At 34.8% G+C, this 26,603-nt stretch overlaps 4 protein-coding genes across 4 annotated transcripts; 2 read left to right on the forward strand and 2 right to left on the reverse strand.

Annotated features, from left to right (window-relative positions):
- Positions 1–297: 297 nt before the first annotated feature.
- LOC306862287 (uncharacterized protein) lies at positions 298–5,821 on the forward strand (the record flags this gene model as incomplete). The annotated part of the gene is made up of 2 exons (XM_079405032.1): positions 298–753; positions 5,299–5,821. The coding sequence occupies 2 exons, from the start codon at positions 298–300 to the stop codon at positions 5,791–5,793; spliced, it is 951 nt and encodes a 316-aa protein (XP_079261158.1). The 3' UTR covers positions 5,794–5,821.
- Positions 5,822–11,977: 6,156 nt separating this feature from the next.
- On the forward strand, positions 11,978–16,026 carry LOC306862288 (uncharacterized protein; the record flags this gene model as incomplete). The annotated part of the gene is made up of 2 exons (XM_079405033.1): positions 11,978–12,775; positions 15,748–16,026. The coding sequence occupies 2 exons, from the start codon at positions 11,978–11,980 to the stop codon at positions 16,024–16,026; spliced, it is 1,077 nt and encodes a 358-aa protein (XP_079261159.1).
- Positions 16,027–20,032: 4,006 nt separating this feature from the next.
- Positions 20,033–21,999, reverse strand: LOC306861969 (uncharacterized protein). Its single transcript, XM_079404524.1, has 2 exons — positions 21,862–21,999; positions 20,033–21,443 (listed from the first exon to the last, which is right to left on the reverse strand). The coding sequence occupies exon 2, from the start codon at positions 21,374–21,376 to the stop codon at positions 20,738–20,740; it is 639 nt and encodes a 212-aa protein (XP_079260650.1). The 5' UTR covers positions 21,377–21,443; positions 21,862–21,999; the 3' UTR covers positions 20,033–20,737.
- Positions 22,000–23,200: 1,201 nt separating this feature from the next.
- On the reverse strand, positions 23,201–25,778 carry LOC306862113 (thy-1 membrane glycoprotein). The gene is made up of 4 exons (XM_079404750.1): positions 25,678–25,778; positions 25,300–25,354; positions 23,978–24,310; positions 23,201–23,895 (listed from the first exon to the last, which is right to left on the reverse strand). The coding sequence occupies exons 1-4, from the start codon at positions 25,717–25,719 to the stop codon at positions 23,792–23,794; spliced, it is 534 nt and encodes a 177-aa protein (XP_079260876.1). The 5' UTR covers positions 25,720–25,778; the 3' UTR covers positions 23,201–23,791.
- Between the last annotated feature and the right edge of the window lie 825 nt (positions 25,779–26,603).

Consider the following 26,603-nt stretch of genomic DNA (forward strand, 5'->3'; position numbering starts at 1 on the left):
ATTCTCAATTTGAGATAAATTTGAGATGATCAACTGTAAAAGCTGTTTCTGTTATATAAGACTGCTATTTTCGAAAGAAACGAAACTTAAAGTTTGGGGGGTTTCCATCTTGTCGAAGGTGTGGCTTCAAGATATTCCCCACCTCTTAAGCAGCTGTTTGCACAGTCTATATTTGATTTCCAAGAGGTAAGCATCGATCGTATTTCTTTAAACTTTTTCACTATATCGACAAACCTCACAGCACGTCTTTATACAACAGCAGATGAACAGTTTTGTTCGCTTTATCTAGATTTAAACATGTGGGCAGAGAATGATTTGTATCCAGGTGTGCCATGTCTCCAAAGCTATACGGAGCCTGTGAATGGTAAAATATATCTCATGTATCATGGGACCTCTCGAGATGCTGCACAGCAGATCATGACCTGTGGCTTCCAGCCATCTGCAGATGGCATGCTTGGACATGGCGTCTACCTCAGCCGAGATCTCAACAAGGCCAGCAGATACCCACTTCATCTGCCTGAGCATCAAAGAGTTGTGATTAGAGTGCAGGTCAATGTCAGAAGAGTAAAAAAAATAGACTACCAAGGTCATCCACTGCAAAAAACCTGGCATGATCAAGGATACGACACTGCCTGGTGTCCTCCAAACTGCGGCATGGTGCCGAGCGGCCTGGAGGAAGACTGTGTTTGGGATCCATGCCAGATTCAGATCATTGATATAATTTACCCACAACTGCAGTATGTCTACCCACAAGTGCAGTGTGGGTGCTATCATTAAAAATGTACAAAATAGACAATAGAAATAGAAAAGAAATGACAAATGTCCTGATTACTTTTCAAGTTTTTTAAAAATTAAACATTGCTGTTGAATTAATCGCTGTATTGTTGAAGTTCTATTTTTTATATATATATTTTTTTTACACTTGCATTGTGTTTGCATGTCTGTGTTGAAAATCAAAACTAAAATCAAAGTTGTTACTGAACTCTAAGTAATTACTAGGAAATATTATTAGTTAGTTGACACACCGTAGCTCAAATGGTTAGAAAAAAATTGTGAATTTTATTCAAGTCATTCAAATAACCTCATTTTGAGACACTGACTTTGAGATACGTCTACTCTATTTATACCTAATCTAATCAATAATTTATGCCATATTCTTTCCTTTTCTGTGATTCCACAGTTTCACATTTATACCTCATTGGCGGTGGGCAGAACCAAAACAACAGAAAAACAAGGGAAATTTTAGTTTTGGTATTTTTGTCATTAAAACATTAATAAAATAACTTAAATAAACTACTGACCTTTCCTGAATTAAATTAGATTTCATTGATCCAAAACTGAAATGCAATCAAATTATATAGCCTAAATAATATATAATAATAATATAATCATATATAAATATAATATATAATAAAATAAATAAAATAATGTATTGCACCCTATTGATGAACCAGGAACTTTTTTTGGGATCAGAATAACGTGGTTTGGCCAGAGGAGAACTCTCAAAACATCTTACAATATTTGTTTCATTCAAACAAGCTCTTTCCACACATCTGCCAACTTCTCTGATTTATTACATTTTGTCCCACAGATCTGTCTCACTTTCCACATATTTACATTTCAACTAAGAGCTGTGTGTGCGTGTTTGATTCTGCTCAAACAGTGGCGTGCAGTGCCCTCGTAATGGCATGTCTCCCCTGCCCCTCCGGAGGTCTGTGCACACCACTGTCCTCAAGGTTATAAAACATCTTCACTTTCCAGCTAATTTACATCTAGGATTAACAAGCTTTAATCATTTTCAGCTCAGTATTATATTATAATATTTTCAAAAATAAGCATGTTGGAAAGAACTCAGATTTACAAAACACATTTAAAGAAAAATTATGTTCCTAAACTAAAAACTCAAATGTCTGCTTGTGTTTTTCGTTATAGACTACTGAAGCACTAGTTAACAGCACAGGATATTCCTGCACAGTTCTTCACCAATTCCTTCCAGAGGTTTTCTCATGCCTGTTATTTGGAAGTTCCCATGTCCCAGTTTATTCTTGGTTGAATTAAGATTTATGCCTGCTGATTTGTATCGTTCTGTTGATATATGAAGCCTTTTTAGCCTTAGCCTTATTAGAGTTGTTAGCATTCCACTGATTTTGACTTAAAATAAAGTATCGCCTTATAACCGTTCTGTCCATACTTGAGTCATTTCAATATGGTTTATACTTTATAATCAGGAACTTCAATGGCACAGAAGACTGATAATGTTGACCTACTGTCTGCAATGATGTCGGCTGGCCAAGAAATTAAACTTATTTGCAAAACATGAGTTGTGCACATTCAAGAAGTCTGTCCTAGAGGATTGTTCTCTCTTTCTATCTTACCTTGGCTTTAAATTACTGTGCAAATGTTTCTAACACATAGTCTCGCGTAGCCAGACCTTCAGACTGATGGCTGAAGGTCTGGAATATATGGCAGCTTTTATTGGCCAAGGCCCGCCCATGATGCCGTTTGACCGACATGTCAAACAACCAATCACAGTTCATTTCGTTCAGTGTCACGTTTCGGTGCGTGGAAATGTCACAACAATTACAGACCAGTGTGTAAAACTCTCGGACGTATGTTAAAGATTCTATGCCGCGAACTTGAAATATTTCATATACTTTTGAAAATCCAGTGTTTAGTTGACCCTGATAAGCGCTCGTCGTCACAGTTGTAAACACGATGGCTTTCTTCTTTCGTGAGGGGGTTTGGCGTCACGGCATCTTTGTTTCCAGGCAGAACGTTAAAGAACGCGACACACACGTCTCCCAGAAATCCTGTAAAATTCAACCAATCCGACGATGACTTCAACACTCCTGAAGTGTTTCCAGATAAGTGTGCCATATGCATCAGACGTTTAGCCAACGGTCCGTGGGCGTGATGTCTGAGGCTGAGACTAACACAAAGGTGTTATGATCACCTGCTGGAGTGCCCTTGATGGTCACCAGAGGGCACTCTACCCCAGACTGTTGTCAAACTCTCATACACTACATTCCCCATGATCCCTTGCCCAGACTCTTCACTGATTGCATTCACCTGTATCTCATCACCTCATCAATCTCACAGTATAAAGGCCCGGGTATACTTCACTTTCCGCATTCCGGTCCGTCTTGCGCAGAGCTGTGCCTGCACAGCTTTCAAAGCATAGTCATCTAAGGATTAGCACGGATTGCTGAGTTCGACACATGCACAGTACAATTGTTTGGACTCGAGTATCTGCTGCCTTTTTATTGCACATGCTCTGTTGTACGCGCACCATTCTCAAAGAATTGCCTGCACACGGACGGGGTGTGCGGCTGTCCGCAAGCCCTCCGGGTGACGAAAATGACGTAATGCGGACGGTGCACGGACGGCCGAAGTATACTTTGGCCTTAGGAATGACACACACGCACGCACGCACACACACATTCACATTGATGGTGTTTAAATGTTCGAAGGTTTTCTTGGTTTCCGTGCATTCCTTGTTTTCCAAGTTCCTTGTTTTCTTGCTTTGCCTTCATGTTTTAACCCTGGACTGTTATCCTGTTTTGGATTATTTGCTGCTTGCCCGGACCTTTGCCTGTTAATTGTATTACTCTTTTGCCATGCCTTGGATATTGTTCTTTGCCTGTTTTTGTCCACACCTGTCTGACTACACTTTGAATGAAGCCTGCATTTGGATCCTCAACTCCGTTGTCATGCCGTCTTTGTTACAGAAACACCACCCACACCCGAATCCAGCTGCTTTTTGAATACTTCCATTCAGGGGTGTGCGATATGAGCTAAAATTCATATCACGATATTTTCCACTGTCCAGACGATATCGATATTATATTGTGGTATGAGAAAAAAAATTTAATCACATTTTAGTAGACCTTAATTAAATTACAGGCAAAATATGTATTTTAACCTTACATAACTAGAAAAAAAACATGATTTCAAGATCTGAGGCAAAAATAGAATGGTCTGACTTTAGATGTGTGAAAAACCCTAAATGGACTGAAAGAACATGCAAATTCACTCTATGACAGCAGATGGCGCTTATGGCCTCAATTTAGGGTTCCTTTGGTTACCGCTGTAAATAAAGCTGCTCTGCACTGCTATTATGAACACGGAGGTAAGTGAAAAAGAAAATGCCATCTAAAGTTTTCTGAAGGGAGTTTCCTTATACTCATTCATATTAACCCCCTGTAAATAAAAAAAATATTAATGCAAAATTGTTTTGGTAAAAAAAGTATGTTAATATGTCTATATACGTAGGCTATAAATAAATAAATATATAAGTTCAAATGAGTAAGGTAAATGCTGTTCCTTTTGTCTTGTGAAAAAAAATTATAAATACAAGAAATCATAAAAAATGTGTTAAAATAGGGCACAAACAATATACTGTATAATTTGAAGGAACTTTTCCGTATTTATTTTTTCAGGTGTTTTACCAATATTTAGAATTTTACACTTCATTGCATTGTGTTTTAGAGTTAACAGAAATGTCTGTAAAATTAACGGATAATGTGTAATGAGCTGCCAGTACATTTCTGCTATTTTACGGATTTATTTTTATAGTGTAAATAATTATATATAATTATAAATGATAAATAATTATAAAATTAATGAATTAAGATTGGACTGAAAAACAAACGAGTAAAGGGGATTTAGCCTCTTCAGTTCAGAAGCACACGGCCACTGAATACTGCAATTATCAAAGAGCAAACAAAAACTGTTTTATATTATTTATTTATTTTTTTGATACGAATCAAGCAGTAGCCTAGTGGCTGCGGCGTGGTGACGTCTCTTTTTAATGATGATTGACAGCGCGGATGGCCAATGGCGATTATCAAAGAAAGTGAAAGTTAAAGAGAGAACGACCCGTGCGCTTAAAGAGAGTTTTCATTTCTAATTTTAAAAAGTGCTATAATTCGAAAAGTGCCAAATGACAGTGTTAAATGACAGCTCGACGTATTCCAATGTACGTCCTTGGCTCCGCTGTTTAAGGTAATATTGTAATGTTTAAATGGTCTACGGGCTAAAAGTTTGTTGACGTTCTGTGGTTAGGCTATTTAAAGGATATAGCCTACTGTTGGCATTTCCGGAGAACATCACGTAAATAGCTTGTTTGAATTTAAGGGCAGGTAAGTGATTGTTTTTTTTTTTTTTTATTAATCTAAGACAGATTCTTTTCAATATCAATTATTTTTTATTAAACTTGTGATTCAGTAGCTATAAATCTTCGTATTGTTTGTTTGTTTATATGCATATTTTGAAGACACAGATTTGTGATTTGTCCAGGTGGATAACATGTGGGGTGGAAATAGCTCGACTTTCCTCCAAGGCAACACAAATCCAGTATCAGGTCAAGTCTACACCATGTACCATGGCACATCCATGGAGGCTGCAAAGAAAATTAGAAAAGAGGGTTTTCATCAGTCTGTTCATGGCATGCTTGGACGTGGTGTTTACCTCAGCCGAGATCTAGAGAAAGCCCGTAGGTATCCTCTAAAACTGCAAGCATACCAGAGAGTGGTTCTGAAAGTCAAGGTCAATGTTGGGAAAGTGAAGAAGATTGATCATCAAGGTCACCCACTGCAAAACACCTGGCATGATCACGGGTACGACACTGCCTGGTGCCCTCCAAAATGTGGCATGGTGCCGAGCGGCCTTGAAGAGGACTGTGTTTGGGATCCACAACGGATTCAGATCATTGAAATGATCTACCCATTTTTAGAGGTTGTTTTACCCTGTCTGTTCTTTTTGTTGCTGATTCTACTCGAAATACTAACGTAAAACTTACAGGACGAAATTACAGGACTATGTAGCCAAAGTGTTTTTTTTTTTTTTTTATTCCTCAAAGAATAACAGTCCGTCATCACTGCTTTTGTGTATTAATGAGATCTGGTTTTCCCATAATCCTCTTTTTAGCGTCAGCATTGGCCAAAGATGGCGGAAGAACGTCCATGCACAGAAACGGCTCCTTTTATTAGTTTGTTTTGTCAATGAAACATGAAATTATGACTGGATTTATTTATTTATTTATTTATTGTTAATGGTTTAAAAAAGTAATTTTATCCAGTTTCTTTTTATTGGCCACCAAGTCCAATTAAATTGATATCAACAATTTAGTTCTTTATATCAAGAATAGCCATTTTTACTAGTAAGAATTGCATTTCTGATATGTGAAATTATGGCAAGCCGTTTTGACTTTTATTCCTTCTCAGGATATGAATTCTTGATATCAACAATTCAGTTTTTACTAGTTAAAATGCTAATTCTTGATATCAAGAATTAATTTCTTACTATTTTAAAATTCAAATTTCACATTAGAAATACAATTCTTACTAGTAAAAATGTCTATTCTTGATATCAAGAACTAAATTGTTGATATCAACTATTTAATTATTGATATCAAAAATGTAATTATTGATATCAACAATTTAGTTCTTGATATCAACAATTTGTCAATAGTGACAATGTTAATTTCTGATATCAACAATTTAATTATTGATATCAACAATTAAATTGTTGATATTAGAAATTACCCTCCCAATTGTTGATATCAGAAATACATTTTCAGATATCAGAAATGAACATTGTCACTAGTGACAATTTAATTGTTGATATCAAGAATATACATTTTTACTAGTAATAATTGTATTTCTGATGTGAAATTGGATTTCAACTAGTAAGAAATGAATTCTTGATATCAACAATTGATTTTGAATGGCAGCCTATGGTGACATTTAACTAGTGAAAATACAATTACACATATCAACAATTAAATTGTTGATATCAAGAATTAGCATTTTAACTAGTGGAAATGTTATTGCTGATATCAACAATAGTCATTGTTGCTAGTAGAAATATAATTCCTGATATCAAGAATTAACATTTTAACTAGTAAAAATTGAATTGTTGATATCAAGAATTCATATCATGTGAAGGAATAAAAGTCAAAATGGCTTGCCATACTGCTGCACTCATGGATCCAAGATGAATCAGTCATTGATTTAATTTATCCAAAGACAAAAAAAGAAAGTTTTTGTAGAATCCTCTGAAGATGTTGACCAGATTAAACCAATAACACATTTTGATACATACATTTGTATGGTTTCAGTGTTGTAATCTGTTTTGCCCCATACACAATAATCTGTAGAATACAAAGTGTGCATTCAGGATCAAAACACAAGCCTACAATTACAGACTTAAATTAAATGTGCATTATACAATTAAGCTTACTTGGTTAAGCTAAAAAAAAGAGAGATTTATTCTGTTACAATTCATAGTACCTCTGCCTAACCTTTATTGAACTTTTATTGATCAAAATTAATTAAATTGGAAATATTCTTCTAATGAATATGAATATAAAATATATTATTTATATGTACAAAAAGTTATACAGACTTATTTTTTAAATGTAAATAATTTGCTTAATTTGTCTATCTCTTCAGCATTGTTTAGCCTCAATCATGTTAGACTTTTGCATTCTGTTAAATTGGACTTTTAATAAAGCACCACCAGACTGTTTTGTCCCCTCTTTAGCCATTTAATAATCAATGACATTGGTTCATACTTTACAATTAGGAACTTATGTGCCATGATAACTGGTACATCTACGAACCTTTGAACCCCAATGTACAGCATCTGATAAAGATGACCTTTATTGCCGTGGGCTGACAGAGAAATTCAATTTATTTTCAGTTTTTCCTCCAATATTCATATGACACATACATACATGTAAGTGCCCACACAGAATAAAATTGCGGTGTCAAATTAAGTGTATGTAATCAGAGAAACAACAAAAAATACTTTATAATTGACTCACTCTTGCTGCTTCAGGTGATTGCAATTTTTTCTTTATGGCCTCTCATAAAACCTTTATTGCCATGCCATGTCATATAGGCTTCGGCTCATTTGTTAAAGGTCTGTCCAAGTTTAGTATGAATCAGACTGAATTTGTCATTGTAGAGGTAAATAAAATATCTGACCATTTGTGATTATTTAAACAAATGTTCTCATATTCTTTCAAATGTACAGACAACAAACCAGTATTCCTTTTCTGCTGTTCTCTAACCAGACTTGAACATGGAGATAGATTCTTTTTTTGTGTGGCCAGAGAGTGACTTGTATCCAGATGTGTCGTTTCTTCAAAGCCTGTGAATGGTAACATACACCAAATCTATCATGACACAACTGAAAGAGCAGCAATCACTATAATTTGTTATACAACCCTAAGTTGGGACATTAATGCAATAAAATCAAATCAAGAATCTGTGATTTGTTCATTCTCTTTAATTTTATTTAATTGACAAAGGTACAAAGAAAAGATTTCCAAAGTTTTCACTGACCAACGTAAATGTATTTTGTAAATATGAATAAATTTTGTTTTTGACGGCTGCAACACATTCTAAAAAAGTTGGGACAGAGGCAAAATAAAAGTGAAAAGATTATAGAATATCCATGTTCAACTGTTTTGAAACAGTTCACAGTAAGCAGGTGAACTGGTAATAGGTCAAGGTATCATGTTTGGGTATAAAAGGAGCATCTCAAATCTTTGCAAGCAAAGCTGGGTATTGGCTCATCACTTTGTGACAAATTTCACGAGAGAAGTGTCAAACAAATCAAAAATCACATTTCACAATGCAAAATTGCAAAGAATTTAAGTCTCTCACCAAGTACTATACATAATATTGTGAAAATATTCAGGGAATCCAGAGAAATCACTGTACATGTAGGGCAAGGCAGGAAACCAAAATCTATAACAGTCTACGACTACTTATAATGTTACATTCATTTACAAGTTGCGGTGAGTTTAATAAAAAAAAAAATATTTTATTTTTTTGTATTTAATTGTCACTTGTGACCTCGTGAAAGATCACCCTCATCTGTGTGGATGAAGATGAAAATAGACTTTAAAACATTGATTAGTTTTTGCCTAAATAACTCATCACAGTCATAAAACTGCTCTTGGATGTGTTGATATGATCTTTTTGAGCATTTCATCTGTGCTTATTGTTCATAGCTGTGACCTTTAGACACCAACAGTCACAGCTAGGTTTGGTGGAACGTTTACAGGAAATTTAAAGTAAAAATGAAACTACCAGCAACATGGACAAAAATCACACCTTGTTTAAGCTACTTCAAACATACCAATATACTGTATTGGGCTTGGATAAATTGCTTTTCAAGCAGACATAGAAACAACACACTTTTACCAAATAACTAAATGGCCTTACCAAATCTTATAGAATTTACTGCAGTAAAGTCCATTTATAATTTCATATATAAATGTAATCATTCATATTAGAGTTTACCAAGTTTAAGAGAAAGTGAAAGCATTTTCTTTTGCTCAAGTGTTATTTCCATTGTGGATACACCCATAAGCTAATGATTTATAAATCTGCTTTCAGAGAGTCTGCATTCAGTGTTATATGCAACATCATACTTCAGAGATATTTTACTAGGGAGAATTTCTAGGGGTGCCAATAATTGTGTCCAACATGTATTTGAGAAAAAACATTTATTTCATAATGATATTTCCCCCTGTTTTAAATTATTATCCAATGAAAGGTTAGATTTTTGTGATTTTTTAAAATAAAAAATCAAAAGGATTAACAATGCAGATTAATTTTCACAGCCTTGTTTGATCATATTTACCAAGGGTGCCAATATTTTTGGCCATGACTCTATATCTATATCATTGTTATCAGTATTTGTTTTTCCTACAATACTGTAAGTGCCTTTTTAGAAGGTGATAGAGCTGGAAGCTGATGAAAACCATTCATATTTTTGGATGAGGCAGGCTTTAACCTGGCCATGACATGGAGGAGAGGTTGAGAGTCCAGCGGTTGAGAGGGACTCAGAACGATGTTCACTGGGGGGCCTGACCACCCCCCAATGAATGACCCCATAGCAAAATCAGTGCAATTCCTAGCAACGGCACTGAGAGCAATCATAATTTCAGGCCCATCCATAGTTTCTCACCTTGTATCTACCCCCATACTCGACTGAGGAGTTTTTCTCCACATGGAGGTGGAAGGTTCACAATAGGCACCCTCACAAAAGTCACTCTTCTCCAGGCTATAGATGATGCCTGCAATGACATCACAGGAGGAGACCAATGTCAGGCTTGTATTTGCCATGCAGGAAGATTTTTTTCAAGATGTTTAGCTAATGAAAACATCCATTATGATGTGGATGAGATCCTGTGGCCCAATCCACAAGACCGGGTTGATAAAAACATTTAAGTGCAGTGAGCATTTTACTGTAGGCCTATTGTAGTTTATTCTTATCTTTTTTTCTTATCTAATTTTTCTTATTGAAATTTTTTTGAAAAACCTTTTGTGAGTTGATTATTTCATCAATAATTTTCAGATTTTGTTCAATGATTCCAGTGTCTGTTCTTTTCTCTCTAGTCTATTACAATGATGTATGAATGTGTAGAACCATAATGAAAGCTGCATTATGTGTTTTGAACAACAATATTTAATAATTGTACTAACAACTACACAGTGAAACTATGGGTATCTTGTGTGTGGGTGATCTAAAGTAATGTTCCTATGATATTTCATAATAAATTAGTTTTTTTGAACCAATGCTTCTGCAAATGCAAGGCTTCTTTAAAGATATGAATGCAAAAATGATTGTAAAAAACTGTAATAAACTGAACATGCTTTATGCACATCTCTCGTGCTTGTCAGTGATTTGAAATTTTCAGATACTCAAAAAAAATCAAGATTCAAAATCTGTATAATGTGAGATGTGACTCCAAATATTTTACTTTCTCCATTTGAATGGGCGTGAACTAAAAACATTAACAAGCAAAGCTTATAGTTCATCGCTTGCGACATGTTAGATAAATCAAACTTCCTGTGATCCCTTTACACTGTGTGCTTGTACCTAAAAAAAAAACACTAAATATATTGTATTCACTGGTCTGGAGCGAGTTTTTTTTTACTTCAAATAAAAGTAAATAAATAATTTGATGTGTTGATCTTATCTGTTTATATCATATTAGGTGAGTTGTATTTATTACTTATTAACCTGACCTGTTCAAACATGTTCTGTCGCGTGCTGTGTAAATAGTTTCTGATTACGTACCGGATTTCCAGGGAAACAGTCCTGTAAATAAGAAATGAAACTTAAATTATATTTAGAACTCGTATATTTAAAACCCTTGGTTTTAAAACAAAATTGGATTTTTTTTTCTTATTTTTACTATTATTAAAACATGCAAGCTAAAATATAACAATGCATATTATATTTATTATATATAGTTATTGTTTTCATTACAAAAAGGTAACATGTTTAACAAAGTCTTATGACTATTTTCATATTCTTTTCATTTTTATAGACATAAAACCAAATAAAATCAGTAAACTTCCCAGCACCATGCTTTACAAATTTCATGCATAAACCGTTCTTGCAATCCATAGTAGTTTCTGAAGATGAAAAGAAACCAAAACTCAGTGGAACGTCTGTCATGGACACACCCTGAAAGATGTGCCATTTATATTCCTACTTTCTGAAGCATTCAGCATTAGAGGCAACATCAGATGTGAGACACCACTTTGTCTTGAAATGTATCTTGTGCTTTTTTTGGTCATTCATTGAAATTTCACTTCCCCCTCATAGGCTTCAGCATACTGGTTAAATATCTGTCCAAGATTACTGTTCCCTGCTCAGACTGAATTTGTCATCATAGAGGTAAGTAACATAAACCCTGACTGATATTTAGACAAAAGTTCTCATATTCCATCAAATGTACAGACAAGGGCTGCACTTCCCAAAAACACACCTAAGTAAATCATAGACCCATTGCCACCAATGGTCTCTACAGTCAATTTAATTTATGATGCTTTTGAGAAATGCAGCCCTTCTTACTGACCTTTCTAACTTTTTCTGCTCTTCTCTTACCAAACCTAAACATGAAAACTGTTTTTGGATTTGTTAATTTTTGTCTTTAGGTTTAAACATGTGGGCAGAGAGTGACTTCTATCCAGGTGTACCATGTCTCCAAAGCTCTACAGAGCCTGTGAATGGGACTGTATACCAAATGTATCATGGCACCACTGAAAAAGCAGCAGAACAGATCAAAATTAATGGCTTTCAGCCATCTGCAGATGGCATGCTTGGACGTGGCATCTACCTCAGCCGAGATCTTAACAAGGCCAGCAGATACCCACTTGATAATCCACGAGAGAGAGTTGTTATCAGAGTGAAGGTCAATGTTGGGAGAGTGAAGAAGATTAACCATCAACATCATCCAATGCAGAAAACCTGGCATCAGCACGGGTACAACACTGCCTGGTGTCCTCCAAAATGTGGCATGGTGCCAAGTGGTCTTGAAGAAGACTGTGTTTGGGATCCAAATCAAATTATTTTCATTGATGTAATTCCACCAAGCCTTCAAAGTAATGAAAAACCAGTTCAAAGTAAAGTCTACACAATGTTTTATGGCACAACTAAGGAAGATGCAGAAAAAATCAAAGTTTGTGGTTTTTGTCAGTCTGATGGCATGCTTGGGCGTGGAGTCTACCTCAGCCGAGATGTAGAAAAGGCCTCTATGTACCCTTTGCATGTTCCTAAACAGCAGAGACGTGTTCTGAGAGTGAAGGTTAATGTTGGAAAAGTTATAAAAATTGAATACCAAGGCCAAGCAATGCAAAACAACTGGCATGATTATGGGTTTGACACTGCCTGGATGTTTATGGTTGCAGGTGGTCTTGAGCAAGACTGTGTTTGGAATCCGACAGCAATCACAGTCATTGATGTAATTCGTCCAATTTAAGGAGCATGTGTTTTTTTATTATGAGCAATGACAATCCTAAAATGTGTTATCTTAAAATACAATTCTTTATTGAGAATTTGATCATTATACTGCACTCTGCTGACTGTGTCTTGCAACAATTTCTGAGGCTGAAGCTAGAGAAATAAAATAATAAAAAATGGGCTACTGTAAACACATTTTTAGTTGCCTTGTAATTATGTGTCATACCTTTTTCACTAACACTATTGATTAATTAATTGCTAAAAAAACATGTCCAAGCCGAGTAATGCTTTCCTTTTTTTTGATTTAATAGTCTTTTAGGCACTTGCAATGTCATGGGTTGTAAAAGTAAACATTAAAAATCGGATTTTCCAGTTGTTTTAATATTTTTTGTTGTGAGTTTAGTTATTGTTATCTTTTTGTTTGTATTTTTGTTTGAATTTAATTACATCAATTGTGATCCCTCCTGTGTGCATGAAGATTATTTCAAATTTGAATTAACTAGGACAGCTTTTCTTTTCAATTTGATTTCTTGAAATTTATATTATACATTTTAATATTATAATAATCTGCTTGTTTTAAATCCAGTTTGATGAAAATCATTAAACCTGTAACATTGACACAAATCACACCCTGTTTGACTTATCAATATATTGGGCTTGGATAATCACAGTATGGGTCTTTTTGCTTTTGAAGAATACAAAGAAACATAACACTTTTACCAAGTGGTTAAGTGGCATTACCAAATCTTATAGAATTTACACCAGAAAGCCAATATATAAATGTAATAATTAATATTAGTAATAATTCATATTTGAGTTTAAATAGAAAGTGAAAGCTTATTCTTTAACTCAAGTAGGCCTACTTTTTCCATTGTGGACAAACCCTAAATAAGCTTGCGGTTCATCTGCATTCAGTGTTGGAAGCAACATCAAACATCAGCAGTATATTTTTGTCAAATATATATGGTGCTTGCTTGAAGTCTTCTGTTCAATCAAATATATATTGTGACGAGTCGGCTGCCTCCCCCCTTATCATCATCACCACCCCGTCCAGTATTCGCCGCCCTTCACCAGGCTCCCGACGGGAGTGGGTGTGTGAGAGAGGAGGGGCGCTGAAACAGCCAGGGCTGGCGGCGTGTGATGAGGCGCACCTGATGTGAATAGAGCCTCATCACCGCCGCCGTTTAAATGCCGAGCGCGCCTCTCCTCGGGAGACTGGTCTCTTCCCCGTGCATGCACGCTGGTGTCCTCGTGGGTCCAGGAAGGGCGCGTCGAGTAGGAGGACTGCCGCACCCGTTAGACGTCAAGTCCCCCAGAAGCTCCTGGGGCCAAGGAGTAGGATGTCGCCACTGGAAGAAGCCGCCGCCACTCGCTCCCGGACCCGAGAGGGGAGCGCGTGCGGCCACCGGACTCCGCCCCTTCCCTGGACCCTTCCCTCCTGAACACTGCCCTCCTTCACAAGCAGCACGACGAGGACACCAGATCCCCTGTTTGTTTTGGACACTTTTTCTCCCTTGGACACTATTTTGTTTATTATTGTTTAATAAAAACCTCTCCGAGGCCTGACGCCACGCCCACTGTGTCTGTCGTTTGCTCCTCCCACCACAATATTTATAATATATACTTTATTATATATATATATATTAGGACTGTCAACGTTGCCGTGTTAACGCATGCGATTAATCTAAAAATATTAACGTGTTACGTGTTAATATTTTTTTAATGCAATCATTTGATAACGTTTGACCCCAACTTCTTGCCATCATGGCAGCGTGGAAGCTTACTTACTTACTTTTGTCATTTAGCAGACACTTTTGTCCAAAGCGACTTACAAATAAGAAAAAGTAACTAAAACTAAAAAGTTAGTAACTCTATAAATACTATCTACCCACATATTTAAGAAAATAAAGAAATTAAATAAAATTGACATGCATATAACAACATTTCAATAATAAACATATAAATGAAAAAATTAAATAAAAAGCGATACTACTATCCCTTGCCGGTGTCCCTGCCTTACACTCTTTACTTTTTTACTTTTGTCATTTAGCAGACGCTTTTGTCCAAAGCGACTTACAAATAAGAAAAAGTCTATTATTGCCTGCGTCCCAATCTGCCCACTTTCCATCCTAAATTCTATGTGATATTAGTCATTTTCAATACTATTTAGGGCAGATAAGGTGGATAGTATGCACATTGGGAAACAGGGATTGTGTGATTATGAGGCGCTGGGCTCGACAAAAGTGAAGCGAACGCAGAGAGAGAGAGCAAGTGTGAGAGAGATAGAGAGAGAGAGAGAGAGAGAGAGAGATGTATACTCATATGTGATAAGGGTGCAGCGAACCAGAGTTGCCAGGGTCGCGGTTTTCCCGCACATTTGGGCTATTTTGAAAATACAGTTGTGGGAACAATTACAGAGCAGTGGATTGCCTTTTTTTTGGGCTACTTTTATAATGTACTGCGGCCGCCCAAAGTGTATACACGTGATCGCAAAAGGAAGTTATTACAAGCACTGGATGTTGTTTTAAAGTTCTGAGTAAAAGTGTACTATTAATCTAATAAATTGTCTTATGTAGCATGATGCTAATGTTAGCTGCAGAACAGGTCCAATTCTTCTTCATAATGCATTTTATCATAATACGTCATGTAAGGTCGCAAGAAAATGTTTTGTTGTATTTGTTTAGAAATACTTTTGATAATAGTTGGGTAAATGTATACTGGGATAGAAGCGATGTGGCTTGGTAAACGTTTTATTGCCAGTATAAAGGCTGATAATGGCTGATAAAAACAAACAAAAGAATAATAAGGATTATGTCTCATACCTGGCGGAGATGTGAAAGGTTATGTTTTCTTAAACTAGTTTGTCATGCATTTCTTTATTTCAACACATTTACAGGTAAATCCTAGTATTTTAAATTTGCGATTAATCATGAGTAATCACAGTCTGAAACAGCTGAATGTTTATTCACTCAGGTATTCCGAAACTATGGCCTCCCGGAGGAGATCGTCTCAGACCGTGAACCTCAGTTTATCTCCCGAGTCTGGAAGGCCTTTTTCCGCTTGCTGGGGGTTACGGTGAGCCTGTCCTTCGGGGGTATCATCCACAGACAAATAGCCAGACGGAACGCAGGATCCAAGAACTTGGACGTTACCTCCGGTCATACTACCACAACGATCAGCACAGCTGGAACTGCTACCTCTCATGGGCCGAGTATGCACAAAACTCCCTTCGTCAGAATACCACCGGCCTGACCCCTTTTCAGTGCATTCCCTCCAGCAATCTTCCTGTGTTGCTCCTGTTCGTCCTTAGACACACTGCTCTGGCTTTCCTGCAACGAAAGACTCTCCACATCTTGCAAGACGTACAAAGGACGATCTGCTATTTTTCCACTCATCTGCCATTTCTCGCATCGATCGCCATCTCCCCTGTTATTCAATAAACCTGCTTATCACTCACTTACCTGTCTGTGTCCGACCCATTTTGTGACACAGGCTTGACTAGTAATTATCCTCAGAATAAATGTCATATAAACATCCTTTCATTTCAATTCACTCTGCATTAGTCCTTGTTGCAGCATATTCCTATGAAAGCTAAAATCTCTAAATATTACAAATATTTTTATGGGCCTTTGAAAAAAATAACCATAAACAATATTACATAATACAATATATATGTTGACTACAGTTAGGTTTTAGTTTTTTGTTTTTTGATACAAGTTTTTGTGGTCCATTACATGGAAGCTGCAAATAACTTTAGAAAAGAGAGGTCTTCTCATGGCATGCAGTTTACAAGCCTCCAATAGCCTATCAAAATGATGCTAACAATATACAACAAAAATTCAGTGCCTAAACAGATTTCAGTGTAGACCACTGTATGTAATATTTATTCTAAATGCACTCAGGTGGTTTTGAAATCTGATTTATACATCAAAATTTGATTGTAATCTGTGTCACATTGCTGTCTTTTCTGACCCCATGCACTTCATTTGCAAAGCTGCTTTTTACTAGTGTAAAAAATTAAATTTGAAAATATCATTGGAAAGAATCCTTATATGCCTTTGGGTCTTTTTTTATTTAGGGTTTTATTTTTAATGTTTCATTATATATTTCAAAAACATCTAAGTGAGTTGAAGGCCATACAGGGCTTGCTGAAGAACTTAAAAAATGACTCTACCCCTATACCATAACTGTTATGCGTTATATTCTATTTACATGCAAATATTCCTATTCTGGGCACAAAAATGCATAGCAGTAAGATGAGATTTGACAATGAAGTTCTACAAAGTTAATATTAATTTTTATATTTCATTATAAAATAAACATTTATTTTACTTTTCGTACAGAGCTGGGGAGAAACTGATTAATGTAATCTGGATTACGTAATCAGATTCCAAAAATCAAGTACTTGTAATTAGAGTAAATCACATTTTAAAAGACTACAGTTACTTTTTTATGGATTACATGATTACATGTTATTCACACAATAGCAATAAATTATTCATAATTCATTGATTCTCCCTAATTTCTCCTTTTTATCTTTTAAATTTTCCTTTTTAAAATAGCCTACCGATTATAGTATTATATATATGTTTATATAGTCCAGTTTTGTGGACATTCACACAAAATCAGTCATTGGTCAGGTGGTGACAGCATTTGACCACTGGATTTACAAAAATCATTTCATGTTTAAGAAGGGTTTCAACACTGCATCAACTACTGAACACATTCATTTTTATTAGAATTATTACTCTGTACATGTTTTAACCATGTATTATTAATTATAACTAATTTAAATGCACATATTCACATTATTTCTTAGTTACATGTAGTGCAGGCATTCCAAAACTTTTTGTCATCAGAATCAGAATCAGAGCTTTATTGCCAAGTATGCTTGCGCATACAAGGAATTTGTTTTAGTGTCACAATGGATCTGAGAGGCCATCAAAAAACATCTAAATCTTATTATATTATTGGTACAAGATAATGCAATTTAAATCAATGTGATCAAGTTAAATCAAAAGTAATCCAAAAATAATCTGATTATATTACCTAAAATGTGTAATGGATTACGTTACTGACTACATTTTTTGTCATGTAATCTAGAATCAGTAACGGATTAGAAGTAATCTACCCAGCTATATATATACACACACACACACACACAAACACACACACACCCATATACACACACATACAGACATACATACAGACATACATATAGTTGATATACAATTTGTTGTTTATTTATTCTCGTTTTGGTGCTGGGTATTATTTTAACATTGAAATGAAAAGAAAAGTAAATCATATAAGTATAAATATAAATGTTGATCTTATATATTTGAGCACATTAGTTGTATTATTTGTTAAGCTATTCATAGCTATGTAAATAGTTTTTTATTAGGTGGGGCATTTTCAGGGAAATCGTCCTTACCAGCAAAAATGAAACTTAAAGCACACTGGAACTTTGTTTATAATCAAATGGAACACCTGTCGTTATGGACACACACTGAAAGATATGCCATTTATATACCTGCTTTCAGGAAGAAGCAATTAGCTTCAGAAGCCACATCAGAAGTAAGGCCCAACTTTGTCTTTGTGGAAATGGCTCTATAGTGCATATGTTGGTCATTTTGTTTATAAAGATTAAATCAAATGAACAATGACAAGAGAAATTAATTTAAAATATAAATACATTATTATAAAATATTGTAAATATAAATTACTTTTTAATGCCATTTTATGTGTGTTTGTCATTATGTCTTTCTTTGTAAGTCTTTTTGCTAGTGATCTGGTATAATGTTAAGAGTTTCTATTAATTTTTAGAGATTCAATTTGCCCTGGTTCAAACATGTGGGTTGAAGATGACTTGGGTCCAAGTGCTCCTCCATGCCTTGAGTGTTACAGAGAACCAGTGGATGGTAGAGTCTACAGAATGTATCATGGCACATCAAGGGAGGCTGCCAACAAAATCAAAGTCTCTGGCTTCGAACCCTCTTCTAACGGAATGCTTGGGCCTGGTGTTTACCTCAGCCGAGATCTAGAGAAGGCCTCCAGATACCCTCTGGATCTAGATGAGCATCAGAAAGTAGTTCTGAGAGTGAAAGTCAATGTTGGGAAAGTGAAGAAGATTGACCGTCAAGGTCATCCACTGCAGTTTTCCTGGCACGATCACGGGTACGACACTGCCTGGTGCCCTCCAAACTGTGGCATGATGCGAAGTGGTCTTGAGGAAGACTGTGTTTGGGATCCAAGTCGAATCACAGTCATTGGTGAAATATGCCCAAAAACATAAGGAGCACGTGGTACCTGCCATGAGCACTGAAGTGTGCTTTCTCATGAAATGTAAAATTAATAGTTCAAAAATGTTTTTTGAAAATGTTATTCCAGCTCTTGAATATAAGACACTCATGTGCTTTGAAATGATTATCATGTTGTAATACAATTATATAAATGATGAATAAATTAAATATACTTCATTGACATATCTTTGAGTTATGTTTTTATATTTAATGAATGAATAAAGATAAATATGTATCATAAACCAGCAACATAAAACAAAGGGAATATTTAAGAACTTTAATCTGATTTAGCCAGCCAGTCAGCAAGCAAAAGGCTTTTTAAAGAAATACATAAAATAATACTTTACTTCGCTTCTTAGACAGTAAATGATAACACTGCTATATATTGAACAAGGATCATCTCCTTCCCATTGCCAAAAGAAATTCAAGCCAACATAAGCTATATGTCAACAGTTTCCACTGCGACATAAGAACATGAGTAACATGAAAAACTTGATTTGCGCTATGCATTTTTCAATTTGTTGATGAATGCCTACGGTATATGTATGCTAGGAACACCACAGTAAATGGTGATGCTGGGCTGGTGCATGCTTTATACAAAAGGCAATACAAGTAAATTAATAGATCACACATGAATGAGTGTTTCATCATAAAGAATTTGTAAACAATAAAGTTCATATTGGTATTCAAAACATGAACAACATATTGTCTATAAATTAGATCTTTGGTTTTAAATGTGGAAGTATTATTAAAACGAAAGGCACATTTTTTTATTTTTCTAAGACCACTATCTTCTTTTCTAGTGTAGTCATATTCATTCCTTCCTTTGAGACCGAAAAAAAAAAGAAAAAACATTTTGCTTGGTAGGAAAGAATGACAAGCAGGAAGAGAGAAATATGGGAAAACATGGGTATTTGGGTATTTTTTTTATTATTGGTTTTATTTTATTTTTTACTTTGTACTGCTATTAATATTTCAGTCCAGATATATATGCTTACAGTACTTTTCCCCAAGGTTTTTATTGGAAATATAGCTCTACACTCCCTTTTTTCACTCTCATAAAATGTTGCGGTTTTTTTACAGCAACTATTGGCTTACAGCAGGAATCAATGTGCCAGATTGTTCAATTTTAAATACAATTTTAATAAAATTGACAAATTAAAAAAGGTAAAATGTATACAATATCTGTGAAATGTCTTCAGGATGATATGACAAAGTAAAAAGTCTACATTTTCATGTTTAATTTCTAAATTTCACGTTTCACATAATTGTTGCAATGAAAGAATTCAACAGTAAATCGAGATTACAAATTTAGAGTAGAATTGCAAACAAAAGACAAGAACAAGAAGCAGAACAAAAGACAAAAAATACATATTTTAATAAGTTACAGTTACATACCACCTCAAAATCTGAATTAAATTAATTTACCAGTATTAATCTCAACTAATTAAAACAAACTTTACATGCACTATAATGTCTTTACTTTTAGTAATATGATTAGCAGAATTTCATTACAGAATCTTTCATTCAGAATTTCATAGAATATCATAATATCATTTGTTAATAACAGTGCCTTTACCATCTCTCAACATCACTTCACAGATTATATTTAATTAAAATGTTTACAAGTATCAATTAACTAGTTCTCGAGTACTCATGAATAGTTACTTCCCTTTCTTTCGGCAAACATGATTTTTCATGAAGGGGCATATGGATGCCTTACAGGACCAGCATTTCTCCATTGTGTGTTTATGCTCTGTTTGTATTCCACACCCTTTACACGGCTTCAGATCTTTCCCGTTCATGTCCTGCGATTGGCTTTTCTGCTTTATGCGACTCTCCAGAGAACTCTTAGTACTGGAGTCTGTGCAATGGGCTATTCCAATCACAGTAATTCTCTTTGGGTCCCAAACACAATCCTCCTCAAGTCCCATACCTGAGGCAGAGGCAGGTAACCAAGCTGTATCATATCCATTCTGATGCCATGAGTTTATCAGATTCAGGCTTTGCCCTTCAATCTTCTTCACTTTACCCACTCTCACTCGCAGCTTTAACACAACTCTATCATTATCAGCACATGCTGGGTAACCCATTGCTTTGTTAATGTTCCTACTACAATAGACACCAGGACCCAGAGTTCCCCCAGAGGAGGGCCGAAACCCTGATGATATGATAGCTGGGGCATTGGTTTTGAGTGTCCCATGGTACATGATATAGCCATGGCTCTTTTTGGGCTCTTGACCTGGTTTAAGGTGCTTTGATTTATCACAGTATGCCTCCCATCCATTAAATTCCACTGGCATTTTGCCACTTACACAACAATATGAGATTGCAGTGATCTTTGGACACGCCTCTACAAGACTGCAGTTCCTACAAAAAAACAATTTTAGAAACAATTATGAATTTGAAGTGGAAGTAAAACAAACAAAGAAAAAATAACCCTAAAAATGTTCAAATAGCAAAGATAGACCTTTGGCTAGAATACATATTTCACATTGTTTAACCTATACTATGAAACCACATACATATTTTCATTACTTTTTTAAAATGAAAGTTAAAAATAAATATAGCCTATTGCTTTCGCTTGATTGACAGTGATAGGCCCGTATGTGTGTTTGGCAGCAACAAAACCTCAAGGTTCACAAGGCCTAGCCTCGGAGTACGACAAATTAAGTATCTACTACATCGGTTTAACAAAGACCTCTTACAAGATCAACCTTCACGCAGACTGCGTTAGCGGCTGTAAATTAATATACATCAAATGACGATGAAAAAGCAATTTACCAACCTTGAAAAGGAGAACTCCACCTTCCAACCGAGCTATGAGCGCAAACACATGCTTTCACTTTCATTTCACTTTTCTTATGTAAATAGACTGTACACGTCTACCAACCAGATCATACCTTTATATTATATTAAGTTAATTTTATAGCACTTTAAAGGTGCTATAAGCGATCTGTAGCCGATGTTTTGCAAAAACATGTCTCTCCGAGAAAAAAAAAAAAAGTCTCTCCGAACAGAGTTGCCAGATCTCAGAAATATTTCCAGCCCGAATCAAAACCAGTTGGTCTCAGCGGGATTCCCTTAAATGGCCTTAAAATAAACGTTTTGATTTTGTTTATTCTCTAAATCTTATTTAGATTATTTTAGCTAGACTTGTATATGCAGTGTGTGCATATTTAATTATTTAATCTGTATTTTATTCCTCTTCAGTTTTTTTTAATTTTGGTACTTTTAATTTCTTTTTTCAGGCCTACAATTATATTTTCAGCACTTTACATGTTAAATTGTTCAAAATGTAAGCTATAAATATGAATAACACTGTCACAATGTGATATGCTGCCGGCCATCCTTAAAAAACAAGTCAAATTTGGGCTATTTAGGCCTATGTCCATAGTTTCAAAGCAGCTTTAAAGAAAACCACGATGTTAATGTTTATCATTTATTAAATCATTAAATCAAGTATATCATTTAGCAGATGAACATTTTAGCAGATTAAAACTGTCTATAAGTTTTTGCCTTAAAACATGCATTGTCTACATTCTTCTCCAGTTCTTGTATCATACTTTAGATTGTACACATCTTCATAAAATGAAAAAAAAAAAAAAAAAGATATTTTCTGATCTCAGTAAGAAGATTATTATTAATAGCGTACATTCTCTTTACTCTTTATATACCTTTGTTTTGTTTGCACAGAAGCATCACTTAATATACATCTCAATAAACCTGCCTAAAATTCCCTATAGGTGAAACTCATGTAACTTCTAGTCTTATTGGTCCTTAGGTTGCCATGTTTTCAGTATTAAAAATCTGTTGAGGTTTTAGGTTGGCCATTTATTTTATAAAGTATAGCCAGGCATTTGACTTTTAACTTTTGACTGAATGCCTAGACCTTTTTGCAGCTTTTTGTAGACAGGAACCACCTGGGAAAAAAAAACATTTTGTTGACATGCAAAGTGACCAACCACAATTCATTGAGTTTAAAAAGAAGTATAATAAAGGTTTTTCTTAAAAATATGTTAAAGTCTTGAGCTCATTCAGTTATCTCTAATAACCAAGCTGACGGTATTTATTATCATCTTGACATTAGTAATCAAATTATTTTTTTTATTTTATTGGTTTATTTTATATCACAAATAAGCTATAGCTTACTTCAACACCAGAGACAGATTTTTATTAAAGACACATTTTCTAAGATGGCAATAGCATTTTCAAAAAAAACCTACTGATCAAATAAAATGATACCTTATATACCATTAAAGTATTTTTTTTTCTTTCACACAAACATTAAACAATGTGCAACTGTGCAAAATTAAACAAGTGAACTGTGCTGGGAAAACATAAATTATGGGATTGTTTATTTATCAACACACTGATGTCAAGATGTTTATCGTGCATTTAATTGAAAGCATTGATGGCACTGTTGCAGTAAAATTGCTTGACGTAACTTCTTCAACAATTCTAATAGCAGTCAAGAATCTTAAATATCCTTTAACTTATTGCACACATGACATGTCTTCAGTTGTGCTTTGGCTAGACATGTAAAAAGGCATAAAGTAAATAAATACCTTCATAGAGGCAGCAACCGATACTTACTTTACAGTAAAGGCAGAGCAAGTAGATCGAAAAGCATTTCTAAAAATACTCAAATATGCTGAGAAATCTACAGAAATACTTTATTTATACTCTCGAAATATGATGGCATAGCTGACTGTTTCTTAAAAGGCTTCCCATAGCTGTAAGATGCACAGAGGAACCAGAAGATTGAGCCAAGGATAACCCAGCAGAAACACACTGATGGCAGAGCAGGGCTCGATGCTGTCTGGAAGGCAAGGACAAGGTCAAGGTTAGGCAGAGAAAGTATTTATTTAGTTTTACATTGTGCCACAAAACAGCTGCTTTACCTAGTTCAACAAACAGAGTCTTCTGGGTCTTGGTTACTTTACAGATGAACGTTGTATTCTCAGTGACGGTGAAGCTCATAATGGTCAGCCTGAATCCGTATGGCTCAAGCTCTGTCACAAACGTGTTGTGCCTGAACTTGGGTTCAGGCATGATTCCAGAGATGTTGGTGTTTATGATGATCTCCTTTTGGTCTTTGGACATGGAGAACTCATAGTCTGTGTGGTAGTTGTGTCTGGGCTCCAGAAGGCAGTCCACTCTGAGGTCATTATTTTCCTCTTGGCATACTGTAATTACACTCTCTTCATCCTGACACAACACTGGGATCATCAGAACTGGAGATGAGAAATCATTGAGCCTGTTAGGTATATGCCATATCTACACAATGCTTTGTAAAAGTCAAGAGTGCAGTACAGCACTACATTTATTTAAAGTACTCCCCAAAATTACAGTTGTCATCATTTGCTCAATCTCATGCCTCCTCAACAGTGACTTTCTCTCTTTTGAGGATTACGAAGTGTGAATTTTTTAATATTTCAAATTTTTGAACTGCATGTTCTTTTCCATTTAACAAAAGTGGGTTGGTAATGCTAAATGACAGAAGCAGGTGCTGAAAATCTTCTTTTCAGCTATATGTGAGGTTATGTATTTTTGATTGTGATATATTGTATCCATAGAAAAGTGTACTTTTATATTTATATATTAAACATTATATTATATATTATTATTGTTTATATATATATATATATACATATATATATATATAATCTCTCTCTCTCTCTCTCTCTCTCTCTCTCTATATATATATATATATATACACACACACATATGTATATTAGTGCTGTCAAATGATTAATTGCAATTAATCGCATCCAAAATAAGTTTTTGTTTACATATTATATGTATGTGTAATGTGTTTATTTATTACGTATATATAAATGCACACACATACAGTATACAGTATATTTTGAAAATATTTACATGTATATACATTTATATATTTATATTATTATATTATATATATATATATATATATATATATATATATATATATAATATATAAACATAGCATATTTTTCTTAAATATACACATGTATGTGTTTGCTTTTATATATACATAATATACACCGTACACACTTATAGTACACACATATTATGTAAACAAAAACTTTTATTTAGGATGCGATTAATTGTTTGGCAGTACTATATATATATATATACAGTATTATATTTTAAAGAATTAAAATATCATTTTATATTTGAATGATTAGAATGGTAGCATATGAACAGCAACATTAGGAAAGCATCTTCATAATGTTCTTACCTCCAAGAACAAGAATCCACCCAAACAAAGAGTTAAATGTGTTCATTGCAAAACTCTAGGTAGAAAAACAAAAAAGATGAGAGTCATAAAACACTGTTAAATATCACAGAACAGAATAAAAACATTTGAACATATATAAATATATACTATTCGACTATCAAAAGTGCTATGTTATATTAATAATAATAATAATAATAATAATAAGGCTTGTTTGTTTTCCCAGAGCGTGTGAAGGTCTAAATAACCTTCATATGAAAAGCATTGCTGCTGAATTAATAATTAGCTTTGAAACAACTATCTACAGTGGTCAATAAATCTAGCCTGAAATCTAACATGAAACGGTTTGGAAAAAATCGGAAAGCAGACTGTTAAACAAACCTGCATTTTAAAATGTTTAGTCTTGTTGGCTATGTGGACCATCCATGAAACTGTGCTCTTCAGACAACATCAACAGTGCTGTAGCTCCACCTAACTGCTTCACATAGCATTTCACCTAACAGCATGAAGCACTGCACTGCAGTGGACTGCTGCAGCTCCTCCCTTCTGTGCTGCACTAATGCAACATATGAGATCATATAATATATCTATTCACCTTCCCAAAAGAAAATATCCTGATGAGAATCATGAAGGCCTTTTGCTGCTTTGATGAGCCAAATGTCATTCTTTAATGTAAAATAAACAGTGCAATACAACACAATTTGGCATGCAATTTTCTGACAGGATGTACATTATCTTGTATATCATAAAAGCTGATCTCTGTGTAATCCTCTATCACAGGTCAAATATTTTGTTGCCTGAACAGGCATGACGTTATAGTTTCCATACATTTACCTTTCAGAGGCTTTATGTTTGTGCTATTTTAATCCCAGTCTGTGATGTTTTTCATTTGGCAGGACTCCCTTTCCAGTGGTTCATAAAGTAGGAGTAGAAGGAGAGAGGATTCGAGAGATAATGAAAACGGTTTGTCTCCCCCTTTTGAAAGAACTAGAAAATGCTATTTACCAAATGTTATGCAGAGTTTCCCACAATTTGAAATTATTCATTTTGCCTTGAGCTATATCAGGGAAATACAAGTATGTATTTACACGATGTTTCTGTATTGATGTTTGCACTACTGTTCAAACGTTTGGGGTCCAGTTTTTAAATGTTTTTAATAGAAGTCTCTTGTGCTCACTAAGCATGCATTTATTTGATGAAAACACATAACAACACAATTAAGGTCATTTAATTTTTTTACAATTTAAATGACTGTTTTCATTTTTTATATATTTTAAAATGCAATTTATTACTGTGATGACAAAGCT

Source organism: Barbus barbus (assembly GCF_936440315.1).
Source record: "Barbus barbus genome assembly, chromosome: 43".
Classification (NCBI taxonomy): domain Eukaryota; kingdom Metazoa; phylum Chordata; class Actinopteri; order Cypriniformes; family Cyprinidae; genus Barbus; species Barbus barbus.